At 39.9% G+C, this 25,763-nt stretch overlaps 1 protein-coding gene across 1 annotated transcript; it reads right to left on the minus strand.

Annotated features, from left to right (window-relative positions):
• Positions 1 to 53: 53 nt before the first annotated feature.
• Positions 54 to 20,231, minus strand: apcdd1l (adenomatosis polyposis coli down-regulated 1-like). Its single transcript, XM_041779004.1, has 4 exons — positions 19,879 to 20,231; positions 7,218 to 7,401; positions 3,622 to 4,141; positions 54 to 1,747 (listed from the first exon to the last, which is right to left on the minus strand). Exons 1-4 carry the CDS (start codon positions 19,955 to 19,957, stop codon positions 980 to 982), a joined length of 1,551 nt encoding a protein of 516 aa, XP_041634938.1. The 5' UTR covers positions 19,958 to 20,231; the 3' UTR covers positions 54 to 979.
• Positions 20,232 to 25,763: the final 5,532 nt, after the last annotated feature.

Raw genomic sequence — 25,763 nt, forward strand, 5'->3', positions numbered from 1 at the left:
AAATTGCCAAAAAGTTTTTTAAGTAAGAGTATTTTATCACAGTATTACAAAATTAAAGGGGATTGCAGCTTTAAATGTATAATCAGGTGTCTTTTGGCTGTTTGCATTAGAAGCGTCCAAAAAGTTCAACCTTACAGAGCTCCAAGCAAAGCTGAACACTTAGTTTTGTTTAATGACTTACTGAACACAATTGTTATGAAAAGCCATTTTAATAAACATAGAAAACAATCACTGCTTAAATGGCAAAAATAACTGAAGCATTAGATCAAAACCTTTCTCTTATCAAAAGTCTTAGTATAAATGGTTAAAATAAATATTTATTTGATTTGTTTGGTTTGACTGCTGATAGAAAATTATGATAATAAACAGGCTTTTAAAAAAGAGAAGAGACAGGACAATATTTAACAACAGTGGCATCAGACCAATGAATTTGGCAGCTATTAGAAGGCCTAATACATTTTTTGTACTTGTCAGCTTTCTTTCCAGTTTTAAGGATACAATGTTCTGTACAAAGTGCATTAGTTATACTGCATCTTGTTTTAAAAATGAAGTCTTGAGTCACACATGCTGGAATGTCCACAGCTTTCAGTTCTGGTGTTGAAGTTACTGAGTCAGACACAAGTAAAATGAATCAATGTGCTAAACGAGAACATCTGATCATTATACAACAGAAATAGTTTAAAATAATATATATTTTACATGCTCAAATGACGGCCCTTGTATAAATCAATTGTTTATATACAGATTAGTTTTAGGTAGAAATGCTGTTGAAGTTAGGAGTCATTAAAGTGAAGCTACAGGCAGCATATGAAAGCCAGATTTCCAGAAATAATCCAGCTCTCCTGAGTGTCTCATAAGTTTTTTGACCATCACACATATGGTCGACATCATTTGGAAGAAGACTGAAAGACAGCTGCCAGAGAATCGTGTCCCTCACTGACTTCAGCTGTGTAACAGACTTGATTCTGCTGCAGTGTCTCTAAAACCAACACAAACAGCTGAACAGAACACACCCCAGCACCAGTGACACCAGCTGTGCCAGTCTCTGTGTCCCACTGGCTGCTGACTGAACTTGTTTGCTGCTGAATCCATAGCGTTGTGAGGGATGCGTCTCCCCACCACTGCAAAGCATCATAGGAGCCTGAAAGGAGGTGGGTCTCCTCTGTGGTCGGTCTGGATTGGACCCATCAGTGGGTCTCTCTCCAATAAACAGCAGCGGATGTTTCCTGTGGTCCAGCTCAGTCTTGAAGAGCTCGTACTCTTTGTGTGGTAGTTTGATGCCCAGCAGGTTGCACCCAGCTGTGGGGGTCAAGTCCTGCTCCACCCCGACCTCCCAGCCTCCGGCTCGACCACACTTTCCTGGCCTTGTCCCATTCAACAACTTTGCGGTTGACTCCTCTTCAGCTGTGACTTTGACCTTTGTGACCTTGAAGACAAACTCAGTGGCCCCTGGGATCTTGATGGAGGGGTTTCCTTGAGCATAGTGGCCCATGGCCCTGAGAGTGAATGTGGGCTGAGAGCAGGTAGGGTCTGAGTAATGCCGGTAGACGCCCTCCCATGCATGTTGGTCAGGACTGAAGGTGAAGTCCCTGGTGAGGAAGAGAATGTTGGGGTGAGTTTCACAGTGCTGGCTGATCCAGCGTCCTGCAAGAGACAGAGGAGCCAAAGGGGTGCGGGGCAACACCGGGGGGCGCTGCTCTGAGGAGCGATACACCAAGGCACAAACAGGGCAGGGGTGGATGTGATGCTGGAAAGAGAGAGACAGAAGAAAGTGTTTGAAGGATGCATCAGAAAGTTGTCTGGTTTTGCATTTAAGTCAATGAATTGCTTGTCTTTAAAATGCTAATTGGTTTTCAGAAACAGCCAAAAATTTGAAAGAGTTTTTTTAAACAAATGATCAATTTATCAATTTTTCAACAACTAGGAAGTCAACACGTTTAAAAAAAAACATATAGAGCAAAAGCTCTGAGCTTTGATATCATTTGTATTTTTAGCTACAAATCTTTAGTTACAGAGGTTCTTTGCAGAAGGCATCATTTAAGATCAGCAAAGAACTCCAGATTCAGGGGACAGGAGGTGATTTCTATAAAAAGAAATGCTGTCAAAATGCCAAAGTTTTGTGTTGTTTACAGCTGCTAACAAATATCAAATTGCAAAAAACACTCCACTATATGGAGTCACTTTTGAGTCCTGAAAGTAGTGATACATTCAGGGAAAAATGTTTTTAAAGCTCACAGAGCGACAGCAGCAGACAAGGACTGAAAACCTTAAGGGTGCATCTATAGTGCCAGACATTACTAATGTATGGGTCGTTTCCACCAAGCAGTCCAGTTTGGTTCAGCATAGTTTGTAACATCTGTTACGGTAAACCCTTATCTTGCTCACAGCTAATGTCTGGTAGTCTCACTCATTGTAATGAAATCTGTGTCATCTCTGAGATCTCAAATCATTTTGCTCGACTCAGTAATAAGAGCTTTTGCCTCCCAAACAGCTTTTTTTTTTAAGGATTTATTTTGGGCTTTTCGTGCTTTTATTCAATAGAGATAGACAGTAGAAACGGGAGAGAGACTGGGGAGAGACACGCGGTAAAGAGCCAAAGGCTGGATTTGAACAAGGGCTGCCTGTGTACATGGGTCGTGCCTTAGACCGCTAGGCCATCTGTGGGCTCCTCCCAAACAGCTTTTTATTTTCTACTACTGTGCCTTTTTTAATATGTTTTAAATGACAACAAAACTGGAGGAAAGGAAGCTGTCACTTAAATTTGGGCAATCTCCTGTGATTCATAATGTAAAGCCATTTTTTAGAACAGGCTTATTTATGAAGGACATGTTATTCTGGTTGCTTACCCATCAAGGTATATAAGCTCAAAAGTATATCACTTGTATGTTTATGATAAATGAGGGGGAAAAGCTGTTAAAGTGGCACTGCTAGCCTCTTAATTCAGTCCAAGACTCCTGAAGACTCTTGTCTCTCTTGATCTTTGGTAGGACTTCTGCAAGACTAAGCTATTTGTGATATCGATTGCCTCCAGGCCAGGCATGCTGATTAAACCATGGGGGAAAAAAAACGTTTTTGTAAAATGTAGGGATTATACCCATTATATGTAGAAATGTTCTGATAGCAAGAGCTTTCAGGTCCACATAGAGCTTTAGTGCCCTGACCTTACTCCATTGACATTGATTCCTAACTTGTGCTCTTCACTCCTGCCCCCGATCTGATATTTTCCCCCAATGGGATAACGTGACTGCAAACAACCTTTTCCTTCACTTTGGCATAACATTCCTTTTTTATTTCTGGTTTGTGCTGTTCTGAAACTAAATAATGGTTATAGAATTAGATTTATGCATAGGCTATACCAAGTGTGCATGCAGTTTTTCACAATTGTTTATGCTTGTAACTCAACCTCTAATTCTGAGAGACAGAAAAAAAATCATAATGGAGGGAAATTGTTCATCAAGGTCACACTTGACTGTAAAAACTGTTAATTCTCCTTTCTGGAAGAGACCGATACCCCAACAGCAGTATGGCAGCAAACATGATGTTCACAGTTGGTGCCTTTGCATGCGATTAATCTTGAAGTTAACTTTCTTTTGAACCAAAGTTAACTAATAGTTGTCTCACCATGGCGTTCTGCAGTGGCTGTTGATACCCTGTAGGTCTGTACAGAGTCCTCTGAGTCCAGTCAGTGTGAACGTCTCCTAAAAACAGCTCTTGGACCTTCCCTCCATGACTATGATACTGCGTCTCCACCCGAATCAGTTCCATCTCCAACATAGAGAATCCCAGTGCGGCCAGACACCCCCTTCCTGCCCGGGTGTTATACAGCTCGTAAAGTTTCCCTGGCATCACTCGACTAAGAGTCGTACCCACACAGGCCTGAGGCAGCCTGGAGGTCAGCCTCTGCTTTGCTGCCAGGCTGTGGACCACGATGCCAACCTTATTGAGGTGATGTTCAGCTTCTGTGGCCCCTCGTGTGATCCAGGAGGCTTGACGTAGACGTAGTTTGCCCCTGATCATCAGGGAGTAGGTGGGGTCTTCGCAACTGCTGTCTGTGTAATAGTGCTGCAGGGCCTGGAAGTGACGGCTGGGGTGGAAGGTGTAGGAGCGTGTCAGGAACTCTGGACCTGGTCGAACTTCACATCTGAACACAGAGAAATGAAAAGGTCAAAATCATGTAAGATGAATGATATTTTTAGAGTTTTTGTAGTCATCGGAGATTTAGCAGCCATATCCTCACTGAACTTACTAAATTTCCTCCCGGGGATCAGTGAAGTATTTCTGATTCTAATCCAGAGCAGTTTCAGCATTTTGGAAAAAGTCTTTCTAGTCTCAACTCTTTTAGACAGATAAAGTTTTAACTTTGTCAGAGCATGTCTCAAGTTCTTTTTGGCAGGTCACAGGCAAAAACAAGACTTTAAAGTCTTAACATTTTCTTTCAGAGCCTTAACATTGATATTTACATAACTAAATCCAAATCCTCTTCATGGTTTTGGCTTAATAATTGAACCTGGATTAACAGATGTTTGGCTGCAACCAAACATATCTGGAGGCTTATATTTATTTGACATACTGATGGGTTGAATCCCCTCCTGCCCAGACAGATTTGTCTGATTCAGGTTAAGCCTGTAAAAGTTTACATCAACCAGTGAAGATGGATTGTAAGCACAGCACTGAGTAATTTTTGTAAACAGCCAAAAAGGCTGCTGCTCAAGCTGAACCATTGTTGTTCAGAAATAGAAGTACCAGCTACTTGTTATCCATGTTTTGTGTAATATTTATATGTATGTGTGAAAGTGTGTTTACCTAGAAGACATAAAAACTAATGAATTTTTCCAAGCTAAACTACATATTCTAGCAGCCTTTGTTTTATCACACGAGATGCTTTATGGTTTTAGGTTGATACATGTTTAAAGATTAGTCTGCTGATGTCTGGCCAAGTTTAAAATTAACTCAAGTGTCTGTCTAGGTTTTGATGCTGAGCAGGTATACATTGGGTTAACTTAGGGATGAGTCGATCTGATTTTGGTATTTTGTATCGGCCCATTCCAGTCTCATATAGCTAGATTAGGTATGACAATGGCCAATCCACAGGGCAGATCATTGAGGCCAATGTTTTTAAGTTAGTTTGTTTAATGTCCTTTCTGGGAATAAGTTTGGTACTGTGCTATCTTGGGATACACAATATTATTGGCATATTGGCATAGGAAGATGTTAGCTTAAAAGGATATAACAGTCTATCATTGGGTAAATCCATCTTGAAAAGCTTCAATCCACAACGTTTGTGCCTCACAAAACAGTTCGGACCAATCAGCATCATTTCAGGAGAACGAGGCTGTGGGCGGGGTTTACTTGTACTGAAAGCTGATAGTAATGGCTACCACTAGTGTGTAGCAATTATCTTGGAGTTAGCAGCAGTTTTATGAGAATTGCATCACATTCTTTCATGAATTTAAGAGCAAAGAACCACACTGAAAGCTTTTTATGATGGAAAAGGGGTTTAACTCTTCTGCCAACATGCTTCACTAGTTTGTTGGGCGGGGGTGTAGTGTAAATCGGTATGGCTACTGGTGTAGTGATTAGCTGGATGTAGCCACAGCGGCAATTTTATCGGAATTTTCCCACATTTCTCCATGAAAACAACAGCATAGAGCCACACCAAAAGCTTTACAAGATGGAAATAATGTTTTCGTGCATCTTCTGACCTGCTTCAGTGTGGGTTTACAGTCATTACAGGTAGGGATGGGAGTGGTTTGGATGTTTTCTGATAATGGTGCTAAATCGATACTCTTTATACGTGCCAGTGCCTAAATGGTGCCTGAATGGATACTTTAAGAGGAAGCTACACCGTAAGCTTTTCTTGGCAGTGAAGACGTTTTTACTCTACTCCTGACTTGCCTTGGCATAAGTTTTGAATTTTTTAAAAGGTGCTGCCGTTCCCAAACGTTCTCTTTAGGAGCTTTCCCAGATGAATGTGAAATATTGTATGTCTGTGCAATGGAGATATGAAACAGTCTATCTGGCATGTCGGGTTAAAATATTGGTGTATTTACTGTTGATACATCAGCTGTACATATCGGCAGTGTATGTCAAATATCGGTCTTAAAAAAAAATCTGTAAACTATACAAGTGTAACCCCCCCCCCCCAGCCGCCATGAGAAAAAAAATGGTGTTACTTTGTTACTTTGTGGCCATAATTGACTTAAAATTTGATTATTTTATGCATAAATCCGAACAAAGTAGCCCTAAATACAAATTCTTTTGCCAAACAACCATTGTATGAATTATTTATAAGTGTTATACCATAAATTCTGTTAATATGTGCAAATCAAATTTTAACAACCTCAGTACAGACAGAGCCTCATGCCCCCCAGAAAGCTCTGGTGGCCCCCTAAGAAAGTCCTGGACCCCAGGTTGGAAACCAAGGGCACTTCACACACTCAAGGCCTATTGTGACCCCTTAACATTTTGAAGGATAACCCATATGTACCCAAAAATTGTCAAGCTGTCTACTTCCCTGCTCCTCTCCCAGTTCCACTTGACTTTGCCTTTGCACTTTAGAGCCATGGTGTTCCTTACAATAAATAAAAGTGTGTATTAAGGCTGTTAATATTAATTTTCTGAACGCTTGTGATTAATCTTGAAACCTTAACACGTCAAAAAATAATAGCACAGTTTAATCATATGACTGAGTTTGACCACAACTTGCTAGTCCTGCAGCGTGGATGTTTATGTGCGTGGGTGAAGAGGTGACAGGTGGGTCAAACACAGCCAGCAGTGATGAGCGAGGAGACAGACCCAGGTCTGCTTAAAGTTCTTATGACAACAAGTAATGTCTGCAGAGCTTCATGTTTAAAGAAGGAAGGCAGATGAAGCAAAAAGAAACAAAGCATTGAATTTTTCACCTGCATAGCAAGGATGGGGAAACTTCTAGTGATGGTTTGAAAGTGACACATGTGGAACCACAGCACAATTTTCCACCACAGAATATGCCTGCTTACCAGACACAGTGAGCTGGAAAATGACTGTTAAGCTCTATGGATTTGAGGGAAACTCTTGAGATGGAGAATTCCCTTTCTTGTTATCAGGAATTTATCAGACAAAAAGATGATGATAGCTGCTCTAAATACTAAATAAGTTTTCAAAAAACATTTCATGAAATCACTCTCTGTATGGGCAATTCATGAATATAGCAACTGCAACTAAAGAAAAAAGTTCACCTTGTTGACACCCATGTGCCATCCAGTTTTGGGGGGGTATCTGCTGTGATCCTCACTTTGTCCTGTAGGTGGCGGTACTGACAGCCATGCTCCCACTGCAGGCTCACACTGTGGTTTGAGGGGGAAGTAAAGGACGTTGCAGGCACTTCCCATAGTTTGCTCCCATTTCCAGCCACAAACACAGCTAAAGAGGGAGGAAAAATCAGAAGGCACAGTGAGTAAAGTATTAGTCATCTAATCAGATCAACCCAGAGGCTCCATTTCCATTCATTCCAGTCTGATTTGCGATGGATTGAGGAAATGGGAATACTTATTAGAGTCAGATCAGAGTTGATTATCAGCCTCTGCCAGAGAGTGAAGAGTACAGATAAAAGTCATCAGGGAATGTTTAAATCTTCTCCCTGTTACTTCTAAACACTCTTTTGGTTGACTGCAAGCTGTTTCAGGGCTGTGATTTTGTTATTTTCCATGTAATGAGTGCAGTATGGGTGCTAGAGAAACCATACATTACTGTGAATCAGCAAATGTTGGCCTGGATGCAGACACTTTTGGCTTTTCACTCCAATCTGCCTGCAGCTGTAACACCAAGGCATTTTCTTTGGGTCAGGATGTGTGTGTAGTTGTTTCTGGGCATTTGTGCACATCAGCACCTGCACAAGTGTTGGTTCCTCGTATATTTGCCTTTCTATCATCAGGATACCACAGAGAGAGGGTCACTGACAGCAGCAGGCCAGTCGAGCCAAACACATCTGTTGATAATGTGATTTAAAATCACTTAAAATGATTAATGTTCTCGCCTGAGGTCTCCCAAACTCTGGTGTTTAAGTTAATCTCTGAGAAAGAATTATTCACCCTGTAATATTTATTGATTTGACACGTACACATCTGCGATCTGTCCGCCTGTCAGTGGTCATAACTGCACTTTCTGGTCTATCGTCTTGTTCCTGCACAGAGGTGCATGTGTTTTCAACACGCTAAGACCAAACGCTTTGTTCTGGGTTAAGTTGAAAGAGAGTAGAAAGAGTTTTTCTGATTACACCCTTATGGCTGCAAACTCTCTGAGGTCTGTCTGCCTGGCAACGTCTGCTGTTTTGTGTGAGTGAAATTAAAGCTTCAGTTTCATGCTCCCAAATAAATGTGAAAATCAGGAATGATGAGTGCTTCAAGACACCATTCTCTGTTTTCTCTCAGACTTTTCCTCTTTCTTTCATCTCTCACTAGCCTATTTACATTTTTATTAGCAATGATTTATAAGGGTTTTTTCTCAGATTTTGAACAGATTTAACAAAGTAAATACAACATGGGAACTTGGAGATACTGCTAGGTAGAGGTAGAATAAAAACAGAAGTAGTTTCTATACTTCCTCGACATTCATTTATTTCTAAGAACCCTCCTTGCTTGTACCTCCTAAAGACCTATTCTATCTGCCCCACACATTCTAAAATAGTTTCATAAACTCTTAAACTTTTATATAACTTACAAGGATAAACGTTTTTAAGATATGTTGAATTTTTGCATGCTTCCTTCCTAATATCAAAACATCTCTGGCCTTAATCAATGATTAAATTGCTGTTAGTTCATTTTATATTCGAAAGTTGTTTTTTTCTTTTTGATCTTTTTGCACTTTTATGCAAAACAGAGGAAAGTGCCAGAAAGAGAGTGGTGAGGGCAGCTGCAGGTCTGATTAAAACCCAGGTTGCCTGCCCAAAGGACAACAGCTCATCACCAAACTTACAAAGGAAGTATTTAACCTCTAACAGACAACAAAAGGACTGAACAGCCTTAACTACAAAGAAGAGGTGCATGTAAATGTGATATTCAGGACCAACAAAGACATTTTAGTAAAAGTAAACTGGCTAGTATTGCAGCTGATGTCTGAGCAGATACATTGAAGAAAGAAATTCTCCATCCATCCGATGTGTACATTAAAGCAAATCTACTGTTTGTTCTTTACAGTGTTTAGATTAGGGGCTTGAGATCAATTATCAGCCCGGTGTATACTCAGCATTTTGCAAATAATCTCTGTCTGACTGTTGCTTCATTTATAACAGACAAATATGAGAGGGGGCTTAATCTTATCCAGAAAAAGAGTATTTCTAAAAAATGTTGAGTTTCACTTTTTAGTTAGTGAATCCAGCTTGCTTTTCCCTGTATTTCCTCTTTCCCTTCTTTCATATTCCCTCTTGGTCTACTTTATCCTCAGAGGTCTCACATTCTTTCTCCCTCTTCTCGGCTTTCCTCCTCGTCGTCTGTGGTTTGACAGCTTTACAAGCAGAATCTCACTCCACTTTTCTCCAGTTTGACTTTACATGCACTTTGGGAGAACATCACCTGTTGAGCCTCTGGTTTCGCCACATGGCAGTTTGTTCTTCTGCAACTGACCAGATAGAGGTGAAGGAGTCTCTTACTTTAAAAGGAAAGTCTTAGTCGCTGAATTTTAAATGTTTAACTTCAGCATGGAGCTACAGGATGGCAACAGTGATCTGTGTTTATTAAGTTTGTAAGTGTCAAGGCGAGGATATTTTTGTTCCTCTGACTCTTGGGCTACTTCCCATTTGCTGACCACAACCACCGACATGTGCATCTCAAATATTTCCCAGCATCCTTCCACCTGATGCAAACACAAACACATACATGTAGCATTTGGACTGTAAGCTGAAGGCATTTTTCTTCTCCTTGAAGCAGGCTGTCAGTCTTTTGATATGATTAATACTTCTTCTTCCTGTCACATGCAATGAAACATGTTTGCAATTTTCCCCACATGGTGATATGTTTGTTTATGCTCCATGTCACTGCAGCTGGCGAGGGAACCCGGTCAGTTGGAACCAGCTGAGCTCCCACGGGTGTGCTCGGAGCACAAAACTAATCAGGATTAATTAATTTCCACTGTAACTTGCAAGCCATCCAGTCGGTCTGTTTTGTGTTACCCTCCCTTTGTAGCTGTGAGCAACATGTTGCCTCACGGTTCCTCCCACACAGAACAATGAATGGACAATGAGGCAAAAAGTCAAAGTATGTGTTGTGGAGTCATTTAGGCTGCCATATTCCAGTGTCTGTTTTTGCCAGAGCATTTCTATAGTGTTTCTTGAGGTCACTTGTCATTCATCGCCCTCCCCTCTCTTGGATCTCATTCCAGTTGGGCATATGGTTGCATTTACTCAAACAGGGCTCATAAAGGCAGAGCTTAGTAAAACAAAATTGCTCATCGTGGTTTTCTTCTACAAAAGAGCCTATTTCAACCACAAGTGAGGAGATGTTGTAATACATATGAAAATATTCAACCCCCCAATGCAATTTGGAAGAGATGGGGGACCATTTTAGTTCATTCACTTCCTACACAAGCAGTCAGATATGATTAGTTTAACCATGAAATGGTTACCACTGATTTATTTTTCCACTACGAGGCCTTAAACTTCTCCTTGATGCAGTCTGCTGCTCAGCCTTGGAGTTTAGTGCATCCATCAGAGGCAGACTTAATGTAATTTTTCCAATAAAACTCAGATTAATTAACCTAACTTTTGTGGTTAATTGTGGATTATTCAAATTCAAAAGCATGTACTTCCAAATGGGCCTGAAATAAATAGACTAATGGGTAGAAATTACATCCATTAAAAAAATACAAAATCAGTTCTGTTAGAATAGGGCCAAAGAGGGATCATGTAGCTCACTTAGGGAGGACTTCTTAGTGTTTTATTTGAAATAAATGAAATATCACTCAGCAGTGGACACAGATAGAACAAGTGTCTCTATTTCTAGTCCTCATTTGTATTCTTCATATTAGGGTGGGATAAAGAACTTCTTCCTTATTAAAATAACAGCTGCTCCAAGATAACAAAGAACTTCCCCAAAACTTCTCAATTAAAAATTCATTCATAATAGTCAGGATGAGAGGATTTATTGCAGGAGTGTTGTATTGAACTGCAAGTTTAATAAAGATGTACCTAATAAACCAGCAGCTAAGAGGACTTAGAGGACTGGAGTATCAGTTCTCCTGGAAGAAATTACAAACTTTTGTGATTACAGTCATATATCTGTCAGATATGAAGCCTTATTGCTCAACAGTAATCCAAGTAATCAGAGACATCTGCACAGTTTTTATTGTAACTGACAGCAGCTATTGGCTTCATCAAGAGCAACAACAAACATTTACTCAAATCAGCTTTAACTCTGAATAAATCAAAACATGTCAAAAACATCAGTGACTTCATGCAGTCTAGGTTCAACATGTGCTGTAGCATGTGAGTAGCTTACATAAATGGCACTGTACAGGCTCCTTTTAAATGTTATTTTACATAACTATTTTTCAAATGTCTATTTAAACAACGCAGTAAAGTTGTCAAATGTCTTGATAGTTCAGTTTTTATGATGTGTTTTTAGGGCAATACATTATGTTATTGTAATAATTGACAGTATTGAAATCTGCTGAAACCTTAAAAAATCTTATAGACAGGTGCATTGCGGAATGACTCAATCAAAAATTACAGTCAAACTTCTGCACACAGTCTAAATGGAGCGAATACAGTGGCAACATGTTGGAACTGAAACCTTGCCAATGTAGTTCGGCCATATTGGGCACAACCTAAGTGCCAGGCTTTTGGCACCCCTACCATCCTTGTCTAGTTTAAAAAAACTATACATGAGGGGGCAGTAAAAATTTAAATTAAAATGTTCTTTTTTTCAAAATTTAATTTTTTGGGTTTTTGCCTTTATTTGGAGAGAATAGGAGAGTGGACAGTATTCAAAATTAGAGTGAAAGAGTGGGGAACGACAGACAGGCAAGGGGTCACAAATCAGACTTGAACCAAGGCAGCCAACTCAGATTTTGTCACATGCTTTAAATTGGAAGCACGGCGGACCAGGATCGCTACACCAGTAAAACCAGTTTAAACAGACACCAGACTTTTGTTTGAAAATGTTAAAGGCGAATGACACTCAACCAAACAAAGATGAAGATGAACAAAGATAAAAAACAAAGATGAACAGGTACATAAATACTTTTTGTGTTTTATTTATGTTTTTCTTAATCAGAATGAGTGACATAAACATGAAAATGCCCAACAAAGCAAATGACATCACATTTGCAATACGAGCCAAAATAGTAAGCTCATTCTATCTTAAACTGATGAAGCCTAGTGTTACTTCATGAAAGTCATAACCCAGCTGTGATCAGCTGGTAGCCAGACTCTCCTCCCCCACCCCAGCCACCTCCTCTACAGCTTAAAGCTGGTTGGACCTTCATATTCAGATTCATGCTACTACCGATTAATTGCTTCGGAAATAATTTCATTGTTTTCAATACACATGGTCTTATTTATGGAAAAAATACATAAGATTAACCCAAGAATCATCGCATATTAAATTGCAATATTTGGGGAAAAAAATTGCAATTAAATTATTTCTGCAAATCACACAGCCCTAGTTACTGCAGACAAACAAGCTGAAAAATATTATTCATATCAGAACCATAGCTGAAATTAGGATGAAGACTGAAGTAAGAATACTGCAAAATGATTCATTAGTATGTAATAGGACTATACTGCACATTGCATGGCAATGCATGGGTCACATGTAATCTGCACAGGGCTCCTTGCAGTATGCAGAGTAAGTCGATGTCCAGTATTGTGTTTTTAGAATTGTTTTTTCATTATGTGTTCTGAAGTACAGTTTTTATTTATTTATCTACATTTCTTTTCTATGCCAGTTTTGTTCTGCTGTTCTTATGCACTGTAATGACGATTGAGGTCAATCAATCTATAAGAGTCTGATTTATATTTGGGCAGGTTAGACTGCGGTTTATAGAGGTTAGATTTTTATGTCTATCCTTTCTCAACCCCTCTGCTCCTCTGCTCTGAGCCTGTATACATAACACATCTTCAATTAAGACATTTAAACCCTCTATTTCTCCTCCTGCAATGTCACTGTTCTCCCACAAGGGGTCAGTCCAGCAGCCTGTGTGCTGCGTGTGGTCTAAACTGACAGTCTGTCATCACCACCAACACTGCCGCCGCCACCAGCCTTCACTTTAGCCGACTGATGATTAGCCAAAGTAATCTACCTGTCTTTGAGCTCCACTGTTATACTCCCTACTCATGCATGCACTCACATTCACAAAAAACAGTGCACACATTGATGATTTACAGCACAGAAGGGACACCATTTATAAAAGACCTCCAGGCTGCTCTCTGTTTGTTTGTTTGCATTTATGATTACGGTTTGGCAGCCGTCGCTCTCCTCTCTCATGTCCCATCCGCAAAGCCAAAGTCAAAATACGGTTTTATGTGCTTCTTTATTTGGAACTGTCCTGCAAAAACAAGAACCACATCCAGGAAGGTCTGATTCAGGGTTTGTGGGGGTGGTGGAGGGCTTGACTTTTAGGTAAGTTTTCATTAGTGGGATGACTTGGTCTAGCTTATTTCTGCTTCTTTTTATGGTATATTAGAGTTATTAAACCTGCAGAAGTTTATGCAGTAAACTTGGGAAAGAAAATGCAATGAAAAGATGGCAAACCAGAGCTGCTTCCTACATGTCCAAGTATTTTAACTACTTCCTCATGTGTTTCCTACTTTGTTTCTACCTCTTCACCCCATTTCTCTCAGTGTGGTTACCCCCAGTGTCTCGTAAAGCCACTTTCTTGTCTCTTTGCCTCAGTGCTGCAGGACAAAACCCTTCAAACTGTCCCTGAAGTGCTCGTACCCTCCTTCCCCTCCGCTGATTACAGCTCCCCTCCTCTGATGAAAAAGCCATGATGTTTACGGCTCATTTCATGTGGATGGATTTCAGATTCCTCCTTTTCTTTTCTCTGCTTTCTCCCCTTTCTTTTTTCTCTGTCAGTGTTTGATGAGGTGAATGAAGTTGAGGGTTTGTAGGAGGATGATGGGATGAAGCTTCTTCATGACAAGATTAGTGAGGTGCATGTGTGAGAGTGCGTGTTTTTCTCTGTGTCCGATGATACAGTAGCTAAGAGGTTCTGCATATTTAGTTGACTGCTGCACATTAATCACAGTTCACAGCTGCTTTTTCAGACACTACTGAGTCTCTGAGCTGTCCTCCAGATCTTGGAAAGGTGTTATAAAACCGTGATTCCCAACTTTGTTTTGGCAGAAGGCACAGTCCGATGAAAGACTGTTTAGTGTTTTCACCTCATCACAAGTATCATGAATGCAGCGAGCAGCGATCATCAGAGCGGGAATTCTTGCGCTGAACATCGCAATTTCATTTCAGTGATTGATAAGAGCAATATGAGGCAGGACTATCCAACGTTTTGAAAGATAACCAGCTAAATTTGACAAGAGTCCACATAGCAAAGGTGTGTTGCAAACATGTTTTTAATCTCCAAGCTCTTAAGACTTGTATAGTTTCTTTGAAATGTTTTATTTTTTTAGCTTTTTTTAAGCAAATGCAGTACCACTGTGAACAATCATTCCTTTGGATTTATCTATTTCTGATTTGTAATATTTTGTGTGTTTTCCTGATCCCCTTGTTTTACTTTGCAGAGATGCACAAGGGTAAAAATATCTTACTGTCTGGAGTAAATATAGACTACTTTGTTTTTTAGTCATACAGGCACTATCATGAACTATTTCAAGGAAAGTTAATCCTAAATATTTGTATAGTTTTCCTCACCTGAGGCTGTGGATTGTGTTTTGGAAGATCTATACAACAGCCATGTTCAGTGATATCAGCCTGCAAATAATTAGAATTAACAATAAAATTTCACATCTGAATTTTCTATTTGCCAGAAAAATCCATACATTAAAACCCACAACATTTTATAAGTACACCTTTCTGATAAAATGTTAATCAAAGAAGTCATGCATAAACAGATCCAAACCTAAAGCTAGGACTCAAAAGTCGATTTGGCAATACATCCGTTCTATGCTCCTGGCCAATATGTGCATCACTGCAAATGTTACAGAGTCAACATGGCAGCAAATGGTGCTTTGATATACAAATCCCCAGCCCAGTTAACAAAAAGACAACAGGTGGTATCAAATGCTAAACTGCATGATGCAAATGCACAATTAGATCAAAACAAACAAGCATGGATAAGAAACTTTATCGGTTGCCTGCAAGATTGAATGCAGAGATATCGCAGAAGAGAAGCAGTGCATTGATGTCATTGATTTTCAGAGAGTTGTTCCTCTTCAGAGAATCAGATTTTTAAACTCTTTTTAGATTGTTGTTATTTCTCCAAAATTTTGAGGTTTCATGTTGTGGTCAATTAAAAGGAATTTGTTAGCAAAAATCATGACTGACATATTGTTTGCCATATGTTTACATATATTTTACATGTTGATGTGTATGGTGAGGGGTAGAGGGGCCTGAAAATATTTCCTTCTGCCAAAGGGAGGGCCCAGCAGAAAAAGTTCTGGAATAACTGACCTACACAACACAAGACACGACACCAGTTTAATTAGCAGTTAGCACAGCTAGGCTCGCTACACTTGCAAGAGTGTCTTGTCACTTCAAACACTGAATGACTCTGTCAAGTCAAAATTTCCCTCCTTTCCTAACAGGAACAGAAGATAATAGCAAGCACCACTTACAAGCTTTATTTGCAGTGTAGTTATAACGAAGCTTTCATGCAGGTGCTTATTAGTTGTGAACAATGCAGATTAAACCCCAATCGCCGGTTCGTCACAGAACCTGTGGGGCCCACTTTGTATGCAGATATAAAGCAAAAAGACACTCCGACAAATACAAGTGGACTTAACAGCAAAGTGAAGCCAAAATATTATTATATGGAAAACAAAAGCAACATAGTCACAAGATGTGTCCAGTTCAAGTTTAAAAATGAAATACCAATGTGTTTGCATTTGTTATCACTCAGGGACTTCAATGTAAAATTTCAGTGGACTCTAAGGACCTGAATTTTGTAATGTTTGAAGTTGAAGTACACTTGAAACTTTAGTTTTGCTTTTATTCTCTATAAGAAATTGCACCTACTGCTGTGGATTCTAAGTAGGACGTGTTTATTATCTAAAATTAATATGTATTGCAGTTGATATCATATCCTGATCTCTTCATCATGATACGGATTATGACATGAGGCTGTGGGAAATACCCAGCCCTACCAAAAGCACATGGAAACAAACACACAATTATTGGACTCTTTTACCCTAAATCAGCCTGAATTGCTGAGTATTGAAAGTCACAAAAAGCACCTGTATGGCATAAGAATTTTCCTTTTTACACTCCTATTGAGGAGCATAGATCAACCTCCTAAATGGGATAATTGTCAGGGTGATTCATTAATATAAGAATCCTTTAAACCACTTGTTGATGTAATATTTTGCAGCCCATTATTTTTAAGGACTGGGGACGGCTTAAAGAAACTATGCAAAGTATTTATAAAGTTCATTTTTGTGCCTTTTTGCTGTAGCACCCTGCTTTCCCCTTCCCCTTTCCCTCCACCCTTGTCCCCAAGTCAGGCGGAGGTCAGGTTGATTTAGAGGTTTTTCAAAGAACATGAAGTCTTTTGTGTTATTCTAACCCCAAGTCCCTCCTTTTCTTTTCTTTCTGGGATTTAACCCCAACATCTCATAGCGCTCTCCAGGACCAGGAGTCTCCCTCTCTGTCCCCGGGGCAGTGCATGCACGACTACTGTTGTCTTTTCATCACAGAGTAAGCTGCTTAATCCAGCGGCCTCGTTTATTTAGACAAGGGATCTACAAGGGTTTGCCCGGCGGACGCTGCTGCCAGCTCCTCTGTGGTTACAGGTCTCTGGCTTTGAAATGCAAGATGCATGTTGTGCTGCTGCATCTCACACCTTTAGCATGAAGAAAACAGCTGGATAATCATTACAACACATCCACCATCATATTTTTATGATTTTTTCATGTTAGATAGATGTTTGGTGAGTTTTGTTTGGTTTGGTTCTGATTTCATGTTTTGTACAATCAGGAGATGATCCTGATTGTAATAGCCCCTGACACGCATTGTGGTGTCTCTTCTTGATGGAGAGACAAGGCTGTAGAGATGGAGATAGTGTGCAAGAAAAGTTGATGGTCTGCTGATGTTTTCAAGCTGAGATTACACCGGTTTCACCTTAATCCAAAAGCTCGGTTTTGAGATGTTTAGAGAGATCCGGTCAGTGGCTTTTTCACACGGGATTTTCAATTGGATTGAGACTTTTAAAGGCCAAAACAGGAACACTGCATCCAAGGTTTAATTTTTATAGGAATGTGATTATTTTCTGTTTCAAGAAATATCAAGATATTTGACTTTGGGGTTACAAAACATTCCCGTCCACTTCAGTTCAATTAAGCTCAGGAATCTTCGCACAAAACAGGAAATTCTTTTTTTTAAGGATCCACCAGACTTTATCCAAATATTCACTGTGGTCTCCAGTCTTCAGCAACGTGGTCTCTTTAATCTTTCTAATACACTTCATCAAGAGAGGCACAACTCCAGCAGTAGTGTTTGTAGCTTTAGACTTAAAGTTTAGGTTCAAAGAGGCTAAGACTGAAAAGATCAACAATTTTAGACTCATTTCATCATCAGGATGAAGCACACAGGCTTGAGAAGCTTTCTCTTCCTGAGAAATCAGATCACACCTGTCAGAAATAATAAGAAAATTAATGTAATTGTCTGTTTTAATTTGATATTATGTCTAGTTTTTGGTCTGTTTGTGTAGAGGAACTGCTCAGCTCCATTCAGCATCTGTTGAGGTCTAATGACTCAACCTCGCCTGTCTCCTCCACTAGACTTGAGCTGTGAAAAAGAAAACAGTTCACAGATACCAGTAGGTCGCTGAACCAGCCTTGGATGGAGGAAGGAGGGGTTTGGCGGGTACTGGCGAGAGTTTTTGGATGGTGATTAGAACTGGGCAGATGCCTCCTCATGTCTGTCTCCGGCCATCCATCACTCTAACCAGCCCTGAAGGCCAAAACGCTGTGCTTCCGCGATCCTGGCTGCGGCTGCTGGACAACCGTCTCAGTGCAGCAGCCTGAGGTAAGGTCAGTAATGACTGTCTCCTGTTATTCTAACCATTAACATAATGGCAACATTAGTTCCAGGGCCACGCTTCCCTGCTCCTAGGGAACCATTGTTTAAAGGCACCAGCCGGAGCTCCTTTTAAGACTCCACAGATCCCACTGACGCTTTGAAGACACACAGAAGAGGAGAGGAGGAACACAGAACGGCTATTCATACTTCTGTAACCTCAGCATAGGTTGTGTTTTTACTTTTCAAAGTGCTGATCCACACTTTGAACTTTTTAATCGGGACAAATTACTTAATAACTTCCTGGTCATTATGAGTCTTTGTCCTTTATAATCCCTTCCGTCTTTTTGTCTCTGTGTCCCACCATGTGTTCTTTAAGCTAAATCCTCAAGTGTTCAGCTGATTTCTCACATGAGAGAGTGTTTATCTCATTTTTATACATGGTGGAAGGACTTTGGATTAAAGGCAGAAATCTGGAGCAATCTTAAGGATTAGAATTTAAGATTGAAGGCCAAAAGTTATTCTCTTATGGATCACTTTTATCTGTTTTGAACAGTTTATTAGCAAAGCAAAGGTCATATAAAAATAGTTTGTTATAAATGCAGATTTTCAGTAGGACAATCAGTCATTTTGGTACGTTGCTTATGACTATTTTCATATGATAAAAATAACAAAATAGAGCTTAAAAAAGTGCAAATACAAGTGAAAATGATTCTAATAGGAAATTGCCATTTTGACTTAACATCATGAAAACCAGCTTTGTTTTAATCACTATAAAACTAGATTCAACAAACTTTTACATGCTACTCCGCTCACCCAAAAGTATGACTTTGTTGGAATTTGCCCCTGTTCAATCTGCCCAAATTCTGTAGGTTCAAACCTGTCCTTTTTTTCGAGTAATTAACATACATCTGCACATTTTCATGTGCCTTTGTTGGAATTCACTTAAAGAAAATCAGCCAAACTCTGTTGATGCATACCTGTGCATGTTTCTAAGTAGTTTATGAATACCTGCACATTATTTTTTTTCCAAATTGTACCTTTGTTGGAATTAGATCATGTTTAACCTGTCCAAATTCTCTAGGTGAACACCCGTGCATTTAATAGAGTAATTCATGTGAATCTGTACGTTTTACCGTCTAGAAATGTGCCTTTGTTGGAATTCAATCAAGTAAAATCTGACAAAATTCTGCTGACACAAGCCTGTGCATTTATATAAGCAATTGATATACATGCACATCCTTTTTATCAAAAAAGGTGACTTTGTTGGAATTTAACATATTTAGCCAGCCCAAATCTGTGGGTAGAAACCTGTGCATCTATATAAGTCATTTACAGTATATATATATATATATATATATATATATATATATATATATATATATATATATATACATATATATATATATATACATATACATATATATATATACATATATATATATATACACATATATATATGTATATATATATACATATATATATATATATATATATATATATATATATATATGTCCCTTTTCTAAAAATCCAGAAATGTGACTTCTGGGATTCATCATATAAAATCTGCCCAATTTCTGAAGATACAAACCCCTGCGTTTGTTTATTTAAGTATGAGGATTTCTAAGGAAATCTTCAGGCCTTTTAGAAGTTGTTTACACAGCTGGAGATCTCAAAAAGAAGACACTGTTATTCTGCAGACAGTGCATGGACTCACCTTGCCACAGCAGCCAAACTCCCCTCAACAGGTGACTGAAACGTCCGTTTGACATGTTTCCTGCTTCCGCAAACTTCATTCACACACCGTCTGCTCAGAAAACAAACTTTGATCCTGGAGAAATCCAAGACACAGAGGAGCTCCTGTCAACGAGAGACGCTCATGTAGGAGATCACCATGACATGTGCACACAAATGAAGAGTCTAGTAATCCCTCAATGAAACTTTGGTCTCCTGTTCATCCAGCAGCAGGCTTTTTCCTCTTTTTCCTCTTCTTCTACCACTGCTTCTGGTTCTCCATGGTCTGATGGGAAAGTCCTCAGTTGGAACCACACGCTTCATGCAACTTCTCCACACTACTGCTCTCCTGAAGTTTGCTGGAGGGAGAGTTAGTTCTCTCTCTCTCTCTCTCTCTCTCTCACTCTGTCTCTCTCCACCCCCCCCACCACCACCCCCCCTCTTGATCACACACTGTTGCCTCACTACTGTGCAGCCTCGTGGATCAGTTCCATTCCATGCATGTGCAGTGAGTGTGTGCGTGCATGAGAGGAGGAGTGCTTTGGGGTATGTGTGTGCACTGCTGTCTGGCTCTTATAGTTTTGAACTGAGAGGAAGAGAGAGGGAGGGAAAGAGTGCAGAGTTAGAAAAAGTTCCTGTGTGTATGTGTTGAGGAGGGGGGTTTGAACTCTTAACTTCCTAAAGTGAAGGCTCTGGGGAGCTTTTAGAGCAAGGTGCAAGGGGGCGATTCTGAATAGGAGGGATCCCTTCAACCACAGAGCTTCACAACATCTGATGGTTAAAAACAAGTTTCAACCACCACCACAAGATAATACCACTGATATTCATTTTAATGTTCAGGCATTGTATTAAATCAGGCAGACTGCCCTTTTCATCTAATTTTATACATTTGTCTTTGCTTTTTACATGTCCTTCCCTAGTAGTAGCCCCCATTGTTGAAAAAAACAATGCAGTAGTGCAAAAAAGCTGCAGTTCCACAAGTGTCCACTTGAGGCTGGCTGCAAAAGTAAAGAAGTCCCATTTGGTCCCAAATTAAAATGAAAATTTTTACAACAGAAATAAACATGAGCACAGCCTGGCTCAGGGAATGGCTTTGGCCTTCTTGGCTCATTTTTGTATTAGAAAACTGCATTGGGGGTTAACGTTTTGAAATATTGTTTTGGTTAGATTTAGACTAAAAGTCATACATGCAATTTCTTAACTGGAGGCATGGTTGATTTGTCTGATGGGGTCAGTCATGGTCAAGGTCATTGTTGATGTTTGCTTAAAGACTTCAGGCCTGCCTCAACACCACCTCTAAAGGCCAGCTTAGACTGTGCAATTTTTTTGGTTGTTCATGACGGCACCAGGCAACCAGAATCTATACCAGTGTTGGCTGACAGCCTGGCCACACTACAAGTGTGATCCTGGCTGCTCACCGTATAGTCTGTACAGTGAGCGCTGCGCCCATCAATTTCACTTCTCTCTTACTTGCCAATCAAAATCAAGAAGAGGTGGGATTTCTGAGAATAGTCGAAAAGAAACCGATTTAACCTGGCTGTTTTATCTTTTTTTGAGGGTAATTTTCAGTTTTTCAGCTACTTCCTGTGTCAGGACAGGACTTCTTTACAGTTTTTGCATCGTCTCTAAGCTCAATGAGCTTTTTAAAACATTACAGATTCAACTGAGGAAAACAGGATTTTTTGTAATGTAGCAACAAACAATAAGCTCTGGAAATGAGGTCCAGAGCGCTACTAGCATAAAAAAAAAAAATTGCAGCAGGCCATATTGTGATTTAATCTAATTTGTAATTAATTGCCCAGCCCTAGTCAGTAGCAATAAAACATAGATAAATGAATGAATGAATGAATGAATGAATGAAACCTTTATGAATGAATGAATGAATGAAACCTTTACTGCCCCAGAGGGAATTTGTCCTGCACAGAGAGCATATAAAAACACAAACTACAAAAGAAATCAGCAACCACACAGGACAACATATAATAACATGAAACAGCAAGTCATAATAACAAATAAATAAATAAATAAATAAATAAATAAATAAAAAATACTTGTAATAAATAATGATGTAAAACACAGCCTTAAGCATCGCATGATACCATGTAAGCCAGATCAGATGTTGGGGTCTTTAATCATAAAGCCTCTGTTGATCTACATCCACTTACACCAATGACTTGAATGCAAATCAAAAGGACTCAGTGTTCAGCTATGGTATGCTGCACAACGGTGGTCAAAAAACTGTGTGCCTTCTCAAGTTGGCTGCTCACCTGCTGAGCGATTAGCCCTTTCCTCTACCTCTAATTTTCCCTTACATCCTGGTACGTAGGCCACCTATTGTGGCATGAAGGAATTACAAGAAAAGTGATCAAATATTTAGCACATGCTCAAATACAGATATGGCTCTAACTGTAGCTATGACTGATAACACAGAAGCTTTAAAAAGACCACTTCTAACTCTTATATTGGAAGATTAAACATTCAGTAAGTTACATCTGCTGGGTCCTTTTCTCATTTAGGAAATGTAGCCATTGTAACGCTAAGACTTATGTCCCCATGTGTTTCCCTGAGACTAATCCCTTCAGAAATACTTTTTGGAAAAGATACTATAGGTCCATCATGGGTTCAGCACTGCCTAAGCATAATTCATTTAAGGAAGCACAAAGTTCCCTTAACTTCACAGCTGACTTTAATTGGTTGTGTCAGAATGTTTTCCAGCGTTGGTAGAATGCTTTAACAAAGTGTAGAGAGAGGTCTGGATGCCCAAGTACTTATTGAGATTGAATATTGTAAAAGAATTCAATGGCAGCATTTCTTAATGTCAAAGTAACTGGATAATTCACAGACTTCAGTGTTTAGAGTTTTCATTGGAACCGGGCTCTACCAAAGAAATAGTCCCAATAAAAACTGTTGACAGTGAGCTCTGCGGTTTATTCAAAGTGATGGGAAAACTCTGGGAGAATATTCCACCATTGACTTTCAAATGCTGTGAGATCCACAAATACACTCCAACTACCTCAGGATTATTGGAATAGAGGCTGAAAATTCATAGAGGAATATATAAAACTTTTACAGACAAAACTTAAGCTATCTGAATGACCTAATACCAGCAGACTTGAGAGGGAAAATATGTTTTTTATAGTTTTGGTTAACCAACTGTTTAAACTGTGAGACATTCAGCAGTAAGAAATGACTGATCTCATATCTGCAGCAGCTGCACACACAGTTTGCACAAACCTGTATCACACTTTATTAGAAACGCTCAAACACACAAACGCTGCAGTCACACTGATTCATCAGCTTCATGTGGTCTGAGGGAGCTGTTGACACTGCTGACCGCTGCAGAGGTAAAGACGGTTTCAAAGCTCCTGCCAAGCGAGAGTTGGCAGCACATGTAGGATGGGTGGGCTGACCGGAGGCCTGGCATGCTGTCAGGGGGCGCGTACCCTCCTGATAGCATTACTCACAGCCTATGGTCAGTGCAATTGAGCTGAGTAACTTTACCACCAGTGTTGTGTTTTATATGGCAAATATTTCATGCATCATCTTGCTTATATTGACATTTCTTTGCCAGCTGTCAGTTAGCCTGAATATGTGCTTGTTCAAGACACTTTCAGAGTTTCTCACAGCCATGTAGACAAGGCCATGAAACATTATATGGTTGGTTTTAAAGAATCATTATGTTTTATTTTGTTTAGACAGCTTTTGCTGCTGTTCTAATCTTTAATAATAACATTTTACTCCCCGGGCAAAATGATGAGATCAGGGAGCAGCACCTGTTATTTAAACTTATCTAGAAGAGAAAACTGTTGCAATCTTTAAACTGTTTATATAGACAGAACGCCTGCTTGAGCAATTCTTGTGGAAATTTTGGGTGCGTTCACTGCCAGTTTGACCTGAAATAAACTGGTTTAGACCAGTGTTTGACAATCTGTGAGCCTCAAGGACCCACCAACAATAATGCAAGATCATTTGATTTTTTAAATTTTCATCACATAAAACAACCATATCTGCAACCTGTGCTCATGCATTCTTGTTTTTCCTTGGCAACTCTTTTATTTTTGGCTTTATTTGGATAGGACAGTGGAAGGAGTAGGCAATCAGGGAGAGAGAGAAAAGAGGGGATGACATGCAGGAAAGGAGCCATAGATTCATGTAGTTTCAGCCATTTGGCATCTCACTGTTAGGCTATCTGCACCCCTACCCCTGGTAAATTTGATTAAAGTTTCTTAAATTTTTTAGAATGCGAAGATATTGGAAGGAGAAGGCTCATGGTGGATGCACATAGAGGAATTTGATGATCAAACCCCCTCTTGAGGTCATGATTGTTTGGCTAAGTTAAGGACTGACACTCCTTGACACCTCCTAAACAACCCATGAGCTCACGCACTGTCATGAAGATAGCAGGTAATGTCACAATGACGGTGTATGATGATAAGTCAGGATCACAGTTGTATTTGTGCCAGTCTGTTGGCTGAGACGGGACAGAGATTTTGCTGTATAGGCTGACATATTGTAAAAGACAAAAATAATTGTAGTTCTACAAACAACATGAAAGATGACCTGCATTCAGATGTGACACTTGTCTTTGTCTCTATTGTACAAGGCGGTGTTGTGTTGATTCTGTAAACAAACATTAGCGTTGCCTCACAGCAACTGCTTCCCCTCTGTTCTCCCTGTTCTTGCGTTGGTTCTCCAGGGAGTCCTGGCTTCCCCTTGCAAACGAAGACATGCTTGTTAGGTCAGTTGAAGACTCTTAAATTGGCCGCAGGTGTGAGAGTCCAGTGTGTACGCCCAATGACTGGGGATAGGCTCCAGGTCCCCTTGATGCAAAACAGGATAAGCGTTGTAGAAAATGGATGGATGGATGGAATTCAGACTTTTTTATGACTAAACAGTGACAAACATAAACATACTGAAAATTATTTGATAGGGGTATCTTGCTTCATAACGCCCTGATGAGTAAAAACAGAGTATTAAAGCAGCAGATTGCTCAAACGCTCATTTCCACAGCTGTCTAGTCTGTCTAATTACAAAGCGTGTCTCATCCAGACCAGGGTGGAGCCAGTGGTAGCCATGGCTGACCAAGGCCCCACTTGAAATCTGACTGACCACCCCAGAATCCTTGTCAGCCGTTAATGCAAAGCTGTGATTTAGGCTGTTGTTTTCATGTTTCTTTGGTTCTTAAACATATCTGGACTTACATTGGACTGGTTTAATAAACTTTGCTACACCAAAGGTGAGGTTCAGAGGGGCCCAGTCACCTGGTGTTTTTTTCTGACTGTGGCCCTCATTGAAAAAAGTTTGGATACTGAATGAGGCACTGTTGTGTCATTGTCAATGCAAAGGGGAGTTTTTCAGAATATAGTACATGTAGAGGAACTCATCTAAAGTATGATAGTTAAAGATTTTATTAGGACATACAGTTTGACTGAGTTACCTTTTTTAAAGCTTTTTTTTTTTTCATTTTAATGGCTCTATCTGTTATCCTTAAGCACTGAAAATAAAAACCCACTCCTGTTTTGTCCTCTCCCTCTCTCTCTTGGACAGTGCACTCCTCACAGCCATTATTTTAGGCGAGGCTAATCTGATTGTCGATTGTAGCCTCTGGCTAAGTGCTAACTTGCTGTGACAGACCCCACAGCGAGCACCGAGGAGGGAGGACAGACGCCGCTGATCTCTGATCCCAGATCTGACAGCTGGCTCCCTCAGGACGACACTGCCTGGGGTGTCAGTGGCTTTGATCCACTCAGGCTCCTCTCAGGAATGTGTGCATGCTCACAAACACACACAGACACTCACACATCAAAAACATGATAGAATTCACTAAGATATTTACATAAATGCACGCCTAACATTTTTAATCTCACC

Source organism: Cheilinus undulatus, linkage group 3 (genome assembly GCF_018320785.1).
Source record: "Cheilinus undulatus linkage group 3, ASM1832078v1, whole genome shotgun sequence".
NCBI lineage: Eukaryota > Metazoa > Chordata > Actinopteri > Labriformes > Labridae > Cheilinus > Cheilinus undulatus.

Bases quoted from the DNA above. Each gene is read 5' to 3' on its own strand.
- apcdd1l (XM_041779004.1), bottom strand. From the start codon at position 19,957: ATGAAGTTTGCGGAAGCAGGAAACATGTCAAACGGACGTTTCAGTCAC. The intron at 7,402-19,878 runs GTGAGTCCATGC...CTCCCTCTTTAG, and splicing joins AGTTTGGCTGCTGTGGCAAG to CTGTGTTTGTGGCTGGAAAT. The intron at 1,748-3,621 runs GTGAGACAACTA...CTCTCTTTCCAG, and splicing joins AGCCACTGCAGAACGCCATG to CATCACATCCACCCCTGCCC.